We start from the raw sequence: 10,238 nt of genomic DNA on the forward strand, positions 1-10,238 counted from the left end.
TTTCAAAGGCTGGGCAAGAACCCAGACCCCAGGGGAAGTCCCCCACCTGCCACCCACTCGGGAGGCGGAAGTCGGCAGGGGGCTCCCCTTTATCCACTCAAGCACCCTCTTTTAAAAAGCAAATATGCCGACGCAAACTCATCTGTCCTGACACCTTCCCAGCATTAACGGACATCACAGAGACTAGCAAGGAAAGGCAAGGACGGGGAGGAGGGGACCCAGGCACAGAACAAGGTGAAGCTAGTGCCCGTCTGCAGGAAAGGGGGCTGGCCAGGTGACCGACTCAGCCACTCCGGCTCTGCTCCCTCAGCAGAAGTGGGAAGCCCGGCAACAGAAGAGGGGCACGTGGTCCCCGACTGACCACGGGGCTGCATTCCTGTGGCTCCCTATCAGCTCCGCTGTTGCACAATCGGGGAGAGCCAGGGCTCTTCGAGCTCAGGGGAATTAAAAGCTGCGGAAGCCGCAGCCGCAGCCGTGGACGCCCCGCACCACCCCCGGTGTGATGGTTTCCACACACCGTGCCACACGGCCCGGCCCCGCGTGACGCCGTCTACTAAGACGCAGGACACAGCAATGACTTCCTGTGAAGAGTTAGGAACCGGGGTCCCAGGCTCCACCCGCCAGGGACCTGGGGGACAGGGGGGCAGCAGAGATCTGCCTGCCCTTTAAGAGAGTTTGCGGGGTGTCTGGGAGGCGCATTGGTCCCTAACAGTTCTTCGGGCCGAGCTGGTGTCCCAGGAAAGGGTCCGGTGGCTCCCCGACGTCACTGTGTTATTCACCCTTCGCTGGGTGGAATCTGGGGGCTCTCAAAGTCCCTGCCAGCTATGCAGCAGCGGAATCACAAACGCTGTCCCGGAAATAGCCCGGGATGCCCGGCGAACACCCCTGGAGGAGCGCCAGCCCGTGGTGCAGGCCAGGGACCAGGCGGCCCTCAGGCCCTCGGGGAACTGGGGAGAGGGTAACAGGCCCCAAACCACTGCTGGTAGAAACTCAGAATGCAAAGCAGATACACAGACAGAAACCACAGAGCGTTAACCCAAGGATAAGGGGCTCGTGCCTCACTGGTCCCCGCCCACGTGGCCTATTTCCACTCCACACAGAAAACCACCACCAAACGGGGCCACTCCATACTTTGCCGCGGAGGGAGCCGCCACCCGCAGTCCAGGAGGGCAGAGCTGCGGCGGGAGGGTCGGCGGAGGATAAGCATGCGGGTTCCCGGGGTGCACCCTGGCCTACCAACCACATCAGGGTCCCCAGGGCGAACCCACCGTGTGTGTTCTCTACGGCTTCTCTCCTGCAGCTCGAGAACCAGGGTTCTGAACAACGTGCTTCCTTCAAACAGCAGACGCGAGAGTGCTCTGTCAGCACGTCGCCTGTGGGATAGGATGTGTGGGGGCGCGGTGCGAACCCTGAAGCCGGGCTAGCGGGCACGGCTCACGGGCAGCTGTGGGGGGCCTGTCCTCTCTGGCGTACGTCGCCCGAGAAGGCTCCCGACAGGACACGCGCTTCCCCCTAAGCCAACCCCTCCTGGAAGCGCACCGTCTACACCGCTCACGCCCCCATGTGACTCGCTGTCTTGAAGCCACACTGCAGCATGAAACGGGCAAATGTCCACTTTAGGTGCCTGTCCACCACTGACCCCGCGTGAGCCCAACTGCCCCCTCCGGCCTAGAGCGGAAACACGAAGCAAACGTCACCGAGCTGCTGGGTTAACAGGGCACACAGCCCGCGTGTCCGGGGAAGGCTCCAGTGCCAGCGCCGCCACCACCCCGCGGAGGGCTGTTCCCTCCTGCTGGCGCCCCGGGTCACCGCCCCCGCAGTTCCGACTCAGGGATAGTGACCCCTGGAGCAAAAGCACGTAAGGACTTCCTCCAAGTCACCGAGCCGCTTAATGACAATGGCAAGCTCCCCGAGGCCAGAGGCAACAGCTGATTCCCGCCAGGTGCCCGCCAGGGCCTCGCGCCATAGAACCTGCCAGGCGAAGGGCTCACACCCGCATCGCACCGGGACAGTCAGGCTGGCTTGTCCGCCCGCCGTCTTCCCTGGACATCGCAGAGCTGAAGGGGAAATGAAATCATCCCTCTAATCCAAGATCGACATCTCCGATGGCAGGGCCTGCTCACCCCGTCCACCGCCAGCCCTGCCATCCGACACTCAGACAAGTTCTCGCCCAAGGGGCAGAGGGCACGAGGACCGCGCTCCTTCCTGGAGGCTGGCTGCGGAACGGCCCGAAGGCTGGTCCCAAGGATGCAGCTCCGGACCCCTCCCCACCAAGCCCCAGTTCCCCCCGACACTCAACCTGAGAAAGGTCAGCAAACGAAGACATGGAGTCCCGTCTGACCGGGGACACGTCCTCTGTCGCACGAGGCTCTAAATCTTGGAGCAGCTATAGTTCCATCCAAACCTAAGCGCTCCCCAGCCCACCTTCTCCAGGGAGCACTTCTGACAATCACCACACGGGCCTCTCCGACTCTGCAATGCCCACAGAAATTATCACACAGACCACAGCCTTCTGGCCCTGGGCCACATCCCAATCCGTCCTTCCCATACAGGCCTCCCTCCTCTTCATCACCGTGGAATGACGCCACACCTGCCCCAGAGTCCAGACGCGCAGGCCTCGGATACTCACGCCCCGCACCGACTGCGACAGACCAACACGATTTCCCTGCGGAGTTTCTCCAAAGCCATCAGGTGCTGACGGATTTTTAAAGTCTTCCTACTGTAGTTTCTTAAGTGAAGGGGAAAATTCCTGCCATCTCTGCAGAAAGAGCGTAACGCAGCAGATGCTAATGAATGAACAGGCACCGCGAACGTCTCTGGGCAGGAATATCGGGTCGGTCGGCCACTATGCCTGAGCGTTGGCGACCTGCCTGACCTTCCCCTAGTGCCGGGATGCGGTGCTGAGCCGCAGACCATCTCTGTCCTCGGGCTGCGTGTGCCCTAGCAGGACACAACATCAGGTGCTCAGATACCCGGACAGGACTGGACCCACTTCAGGGGGCAACCTGTGTGCTCGGAGTTTCCTGAGCGGCCTGGGGAGCCGCTGTCTGGGGGCAACAGTGGGATCTGCAGGCTCTCCGGGAGGCACCTCTGTGTCCACCGCCCACAGTGTCCCGGTCCCTGAGTTCTGTAGGTGGGTGTGCAGCAGGCCGCTGGTCAGGAGCCCTGTGGCTCCCTAATTCACGACTCCGTATTACACTCACTTCGGGACAGCAACCAAGCCCTGCGGAGGCCCGGACCTGAAGGGAGGCAGGCCAACACCCACTCCAGTGTCATTAGACCCAATTACAGAAATCTCCAGGAGAAATGACCATTCCTATCAAACCCCCTCCCCCAATCAGAGAGTCATTTCTACAATAACAGAGTCTTTTCTGTCCTTGGCGGGAAGCTTACGGTCTGAATTGCGTTCCGACCACACAGGAAGACTGCACCCCAATGGCTCATGGGTAAAGGCACCTACCAAGGACAGCTGTCCAGCCCTGAGGGCCTCCGTGGGGTGGCCGTTGGTGTTTACACCTCAACCCCGAACGCATGCAGCCCCTCCCCATTTCTCAAGAAACAGTTGCCTCCACAGGGAAGGAAGTTGGCAACGGGCATCTGAGCAAAGCGGGTGGAAGAGGCGAGCCCTTGGTGCAGGTGGTCACGAGGAACGCTGCGGGACGGGCAGTCCACCCGGCGGGGCCGGGCCCCAGCCGCACAAGCCCCCTGAGCAGCCTCCAGACCCCACTCCCCCCGAAACCGGGGCGCCTAAGACATAAGGGGCCACGATATCTTCCCCGTCCCGTTTGTTTCCTTTGAAAGCTTTCCGCCAGGCCGTCGCACACGTCCGTCAGCCTTCACACGCAGACCGCACGGTCCTCCAACACGGTCAGAGGGGGTGCTGGGCACAACCACCCACCGGTTTGGAAGAGGGGGAAAGAAACCTCTCGACCCCCACTTAAAACTCTGCTGTAGCCCCAAAGGCCTCCCCCTCCAAAGGCTGTGCCCCCTTCTCCCTGGCTGTCCCCCCAGAGCCCTTTGAGCCCCACACACGACCAGCACTCCCGCCTATGCAACTCTGCTCCCACCACGCCCCTCCCCCTCCCCCCTGCGGTCAACACCACCCAACCTTCACATCTCAGCAAGTCTCTCCCAGCCCTCCCCTGCGAAGCACACCAGGTTCCCCGTCACACATGCTCATACCTTGTTCCTCCCACGCGGCACGGCGCCCATTGCTGTGACCAACGTCTGTCTCCCCACGCTACAGAAAGCCCCGCCAGGCAGGAACCGGCTCACGTCGTTCAGCCCGTACCCCAGTAACTAACACAGGGTGGGTGAGTGAGTGAGAAGGGCCCCAGGCCCCCCCAAAACATGTGAGTCTGTGAACCGCAGTCCGGGGCCGTATCCAGCCCCCTGCCTGCATATGCACCTGCAGGCCAGCAATGCTTTTTACACTTTTAAATACTTGAAAAAAAATGAAAGAACAGTATTTCGTGACATGTGAAAATCACATGAAATTCAAATTTGAGTCTGTAAATAAAAACTACAGAAACATTGCTATGCTCATTTTATGGCTGTTTCTGTGCTATGACAGCGCAGGAGTCAGAAACGGTGTGGTGGCAAGACATAAAACATTTACCACACGGCCCTTTACTTAAAACACTCACCCATGGCTACACCGGTGTCCGCGGCGTCCAGCCAGGGGCGTGAAACACCAGAGACGGAAAATCAGGACCGACGGTGCTCTGGGTGGGCCGCACCCTCCCTGCATAGCTGATGCCTGTTGTATTCCGCGGGCGCTCACGGCACGGCACAAGGGGAGAGGGTCATCGGACACACTGCAGGACCTGGCTCACCCTCCTAGGGGGCCAAAGCCCTCCCCAAACCAGGGGACCACCTGGGCGGCCACCATCTGTGCTCTCATTCCAAACAGGCCCACCTGGCACTTCCTCTGTGCAGGCACCATGTGGAGGTCAGGATGCAGACTCCAGGACTGGGGTGCAGACCACACCGTAAGGAGCGCTGGGCCAGGCAGCAGGACTGGGCAAGCTGCTGGGACACCGCAGGTGGGACACCGCACGTGGGACACCGCACCTGCCTTTCAGGAGTGTCCTCGCTGTGATGCCCCGACAAACCCATGAAAAGCAAAGTCTGGACAGAAGATTTAAATAATACTTTGAGACCCCTGAGTGGATGGCCTCGGGCAGGACAGCTTAGCGGGACCATCGCGCCAGGAAGGCAGAGCTCCCCGCCTCTCTTCTGTGTGGGACACACGATGATTACCCAAGCTAACAAACGTTTGTCATCAAGCTGGGAGCAGTTTCAACACCAGAGAGAACGTGCATCCTTCCCACAAAAGTGGGTTAAGAACAAGGGTGCATGACTGGGTAGTTACGTGGGGCTCAGAAACCGACCCACGTCCATTTGAGCACCAAACGGCCCCGAGAAAGGGGTGGAGGGTGGGGAATTCACCTGCTGACGGTCTGACGATGCCCCTCGCTCCAGGGGCTGCAGTGGGCTCGCAGAGGAGCCTGGTCCCGCCCATGCTTTACCCTCGTCAGTCACACGCGAGCCTCCCTAAGCGCCAGCTCGCTCCAGAACTGGCTCCTGCCCCTCGCACCCCAGGAAGGCCCAGCGCGCAGCCTCCAGCACATTCTCCTCACCCGCCCGGGAGCCCTGGCGTCTGCCTGACCACCGTGGCTGCTTCCAAGTGTAAAATGCTCCTGCTGCTTTTTTACTACGGGAAAAGCACAGAGATCAAATGCAGTAAAGGGAAAAGCACTAACCCTCATCTCATCCCAAACCACTGACGTCCTGTGTTAAAAAGGTAGACCTGTCAGAACAGATAACACAATGAGCTACTCTGCATCTCGGACACTCACTATTCCCGGAGCCTTGACCTTCAGGGAGGGTCTCAGTCCAGCTTCCCGATCTCAGGCAAATCCCAGCCTCTCTCTGGCCTCTGCTCCCTCATCTGTAAAACAAGGCGCTGGACCAGATCCCTGAGCTCAGCAACAGAGAAGCTTAGCAAGAAATTCCAATATCAGCTTTCATTAAGACTCAAGCAGTAAAACATTTTGAAAAAGCCCAACGAAACCACAGCTTTGCCAGAGAGGAATGAAAGACGCTTTAAAACAAGAAACACATGATAATGCAAGAAGCAAACTGCTGATTTCTCTTTCCTTTCTAACTCATCTGTCAAGGGAAATGGTGTCTGTAAAATGCTATGCAACCTGAGCAGGGCTGAGCAGGGCTGAGTCCTTACTAGCCTAAGCTCCCCCCGCAAATCAGGGGCTCCCCCACCCCTTGCCGAGGAGCCCTCGAGCCAAGTGTTAACGCTTACAGGACCTGACAGGTGACAAGGAAGATAAATGACTGATTCCCACCTTCACCACCACGGAAGTTTTACTCCCGCAGCTCAACAGGAATCCCCTACACTAAAACACATCCCTACTCGGGAACCCGGCGTCTCGACAGCTCCCTTCCTTTGGAAAGCCCTGCCTCTTTTCCATTCCCACTGTTTCTGGAAAGCAGACCCTCAGCCTCGGGCATTCCGTCCTACTCTGTGACTACACAACTTTCCATGTTCCTCAGTCAGGAATCCACACGAAAACAGATTTCCTTCTTTAAAAATATTCTGGGGGCGCCTGGGTGGCACAGCGGTTAAGCGTCTGCCTTCGGCTCAGGGTGTGATCCCGGCGTTCTGGGATCGAGCCCCACATCGGGCTCCTCCGCTATGAGCCTGCTTCTTCCTCTCCCACTCCCCCTGCTTGTGTTCCCTCTCTCGCTGGCTGTCTCTATCTCTGTCGAATAAATAAATAAAATCTTAAAAAAAAAAAAATAAAATAAAATAAAATAAAAATATTCTGAACGTACAAGAAGATGGACGGAAAGCTCTAAAGCGCCCTGGGGCACCCGGTCCTAGAAACAGACACTTGCCAACACACGGGATGCCTGCCCCATCTTCCTGAGCCGCGAGTGTGTCCTGAATCCAGGGCTCATCACCCCACGCGGCTCCCCACTCACCACACGGCACAGACAGCTGCGGGACCTTCTCAACCTTTCCGTCAACGGTGCCGTCCGTATGCAATCACTCAGTACGGTCTTCTTGCCCCGTTTTAGGCGAGTCTGTCGTGTGGACGGCATCAGGCGTCCTCTCTTCGTGCTCACTGCTGTATAAACATTCCGTTACACGAATGTGCCACGTCCTCAGCCACAGATGCTACTCATCACTTCGTACGGCTGCCACACGGGGCCTAAGCTGTGCCAGCCATTCCCACAGCATTTCCGGAATGCTCACAACCCCGTAACGAGGAAGGTGAGCGTCCCACTAGACCGGAGGGGGCTGGGACACACGGGGTGTAAGCTGCCCAACACCCGTGCGCAGCAGGCCCAGGCGAGTTCAGGACCCCTCGGCTCTACGGCCACCGTCTTCTGTGACCCCCCAAGCCCCGTGTAGGGACGTACCTCCATTACTCACATTTCCCTCAATGAGAAAATGGACAGAGAGCTCCAAAGTCAGCTGAGAAAATCTGAAACAGGATGCTCCATTTTCTTTTTCAACAAACAATTCCAGAGGAAATTCATCTGACACAGGCTTGCCCGCATGCAGTGAGGACAAGCCTTCCTCTGGCAGAAGTCCCCGTGCGCTCCCTGGAGTCATTCCCAAGTTTATACAAACGGTTTCCAAGTCAGCCGGAGTTTGCTGCAACCCTGCTTGGCTTCCAGGGCAGAAGCAGGCTGTCTGCACCCACTCAGAGACGGCATGGAGGGCCGGAAAGAACCCAGGAATCACAGTCCGCCTGAATGGCAGCCACTGAGTTGACACAGCTCTAAGAATGACCTCGGGCAGCAACCCCAGCTGCTGCGTGCTCTGGAGGTCCGAGGTCCGGGAACAGTCCTGGGCTCATGGGGCCCAGGGAAGCAGGCACAGCCCCCTCCGCTCGGCACTTGGCCTGGGAGAGCGCTCCAACAGGCCAGCCCGGCCCAGCCCTGCTGCTCTGGAGAAAGCCCAGCCCGAGGACTGAGGGTGGGGGCTCAGAGCAGCCAGGCCAGGAGAGCGGCCCGGGAGAGGAGGGGACCCCAAGGCCAGGGGCGGGCACCAGGACCAGGACTCTCCGCCGGATCTCCCACGCGGGGTTTCTCTGCGACAGGATGAAGGAAGCCTCGCACGGGCAAGGCAGGCTGGCTGAAGCAACCCCCTCCCACGTCTCCCGGCAAAGTAAGGAGCCGAACAGGCTCTGCCACTTACGGGCGGTGCGACCTTCGCTGAGCGCCCCTGCCCCACTGTGCGCGGACCGCAGGGAACTACCGGTGAGGGCCCTGCCCGCTCCGACCCTTCAGAGAATCCCGAAGCCCACCCCCCACCAGGGGTAACGGTCAGCCCCCGTTACAGAAGCGGCGGCGGAAGCACGAGGAGTCGTAACCCAGGCAGGTCCAGAAGCCTGCAGGCGCGAACTGCCCGGACCGCGGCGCGCGGCGTCCACGTCGCGCGTGGGGGAGCCCAGGTGAGCGGCGGAGGAGGGGTGCGGGCACCGCGCAGCCCGCAGCCCCTGGGGCGGGGGGAGGGGGGACAAGCCCGGGTGCGCCGCCCGAGTCGGGAGAGGGGCGCCAGGTGCGGGCTCCGCGCTCCCACCTTGAGCACCGTGACGGAGCCCGCGCTGTGCACCTGGAAGTGCGCGGGCGGCTCGGCGCCGGGCTCGGCCGCCTCGTCGGGGCCCTGGTAGCTGAAGCAGGCGTCCGCGATGTCCAGGTGGCCGAGGGGCAGCGCGTCCTGCGGGCTCTTGAAGTAGTAGAGGTAGCAGCGGCGCGCGTCGAACACGAACCAGCGGCTGCGGTAGCCGCGCAGCGGGCCCTTGCCCGACAGCTTCTGCAGGTAGCCGCACAGCCGCGCCGGCTCCCGCTCCTCCTCCTCGGCCCGCGCCCCGGGCCCCGGCATCGCCGCCGCCGCCGCCGCCGCCGCCGCCGCCCCGGCCCTGCGCGCGCCCCCGCCCGCCCGCCCGCCCCCGAGCCGCCCCCGCGCGCTCCGCCCCGCCCCGCCCCGCCGCTGCGCACGGCCCGCGGGCGCGCAAGGCAGCCTGGGACTTGGAGTCCCGCCGCCCGGGCCCGAACCGGCCGGGAGCTGGCGCTCGGCACACCTGCCACGCGAGGCGCGCGGCACCTGTGCTGGCTGCCCTTCCAGGAGGGATGCGCGAGACCCGCCGCGGACGGCGGGCGGCCCGGCAGCGGCCACGACGGCGCGAAACTGGCCTTCGCCCGAAAGAGGAAGCGCCAGGAAGGACGGGACCGAGCCAGCCGCGACCACGTGGGCCCAAGGCCGGGGCGCTGAGCGAAATAGGCCGGCGAAAGACGGAGCCCGCACGATTTCGCGTGCGTGGACTCTGGAAGAAAGACACACCAACACAAGAGAAGCAGGCCCTTCAATGCCAAGGAGAAAGTGGACCTTAGCCGAGGGCAGGTGGGCAGCGGGAGGTCGGGGCCTTCAGGTGAGCGGTGTAGAGGTCCGCCGAGCAGGTGCAGGCCGGGGAACGGAACCTGCCGACCGCTCCGCCGGACACCTGGAACCGATGTGACACCACCTGTCGACCACACCTCCACGGAAAGAAGGTTCTAGCTTTGTTTCTGCAAGGGCCAAATCAAAGCAGATATCCCCCGTTCTTCCTTTTGCGTGTTCTTATACAGACATGTGAGAGGGCACGATAAAAGCTGGAAAGCTTAGCTCTCCGAGAGGGACGGGGCACCAGACGAGTCTGCCAACATCAGACACGCAGGAAGAGTGAGCTCCCGCTTGCCCAGCCAGCCACACACAGGTCCTGCCTCCGCTGCCCCACGGACACCCCTCCCCGGGGCCATCAGCAGTCCTTCGGTGGCTGCAGGGAGGGTGCCGCCCCCTTCATGCCCTGGGTGCTCTTGAAGCACCAAACATACCGTGTAGAGGTGGGCTTGCCTCCGAGCTCTGCCCTCACCAGAGCTGTGACCTCGGGCGGGTTATTTGACCTCTCTGAGCCTCAGCCTCTTCATCTGTAGAATGGGGATCATACAATGGGTACCATGGTTCTTGTGGGGCTTACAGGAGCAGTGCATGTGAAAGTGCTCGGCACTCTGTCCATTCCAGTGCTCTTATCATTCCTGTATAGTTAACACAGATGTCCTTCTCAGCCGGCAGCTTCTGAGACGGGGGATCGAGCAGCGGACCAGCCCCCCCCAGGGGAGGCCCGAGACCACCCTGCAGGAGTGGGATGGGCCGCCCTGGGGAGAGA

At 61.1% G+C, this 10,238-nt stretch overlaps 1 protein-coding gene across 4 annotated transcripts in view; it reads right to left on the reverse strand.

The window, feature by feature from the left end:
* Positions 1-8,944, reverse strand: part of TBC1D2B (TBC1 domain family member 2B) — a 62,098-nt gene extending 53,154 nt beyond the window's left edge. Inside the window, exons 1-2 of one of the 4 annotated variants that reach the window (XM_008687890.2) lie at positions 7,447-7,878; positions 7,006-7,151 (exon numbers count right to left, since the gene is read on the reverse strand). In XM_008687890.2, the coding sequence (XP_008686112.2) occupies positions 7,006-7,151; positions 7,447-7,642 (342 nt within the window). In that variant the 5' untranslated portion in view covers positions 7,643-7,878. Of the gene's footprint in view, positions 1-4,646; positions 6,625-7,005; positions 7,152-7,446; positions 7,879-8,614 lie in introns of those variants that run through there. The other 3 variants (XM_040642904.1, XM_008687891.2, XM_040642905.1) reach the window with 3 other exon arrangements.
* Between the last annotated feature and the right edge of the window lie 1,294 nt (positions 8,945-10,238).

Source organism: Ursus maritimus, unplaced genomic scaffold (genome assembly GCF_017311325.1).
Source record: "Ursus maritimus isolate PB19 unplaced genomic scaffold, ASM1731132v1 scaffold_27, whole genome shotgun sequence".
In the NCBI taxonomy this organism is placed as follows: Eukaryota; Metazoa; Chordata; class Mammalia; order Carnivora; family Ursidae; genus Ursus; species Ursus maritimus.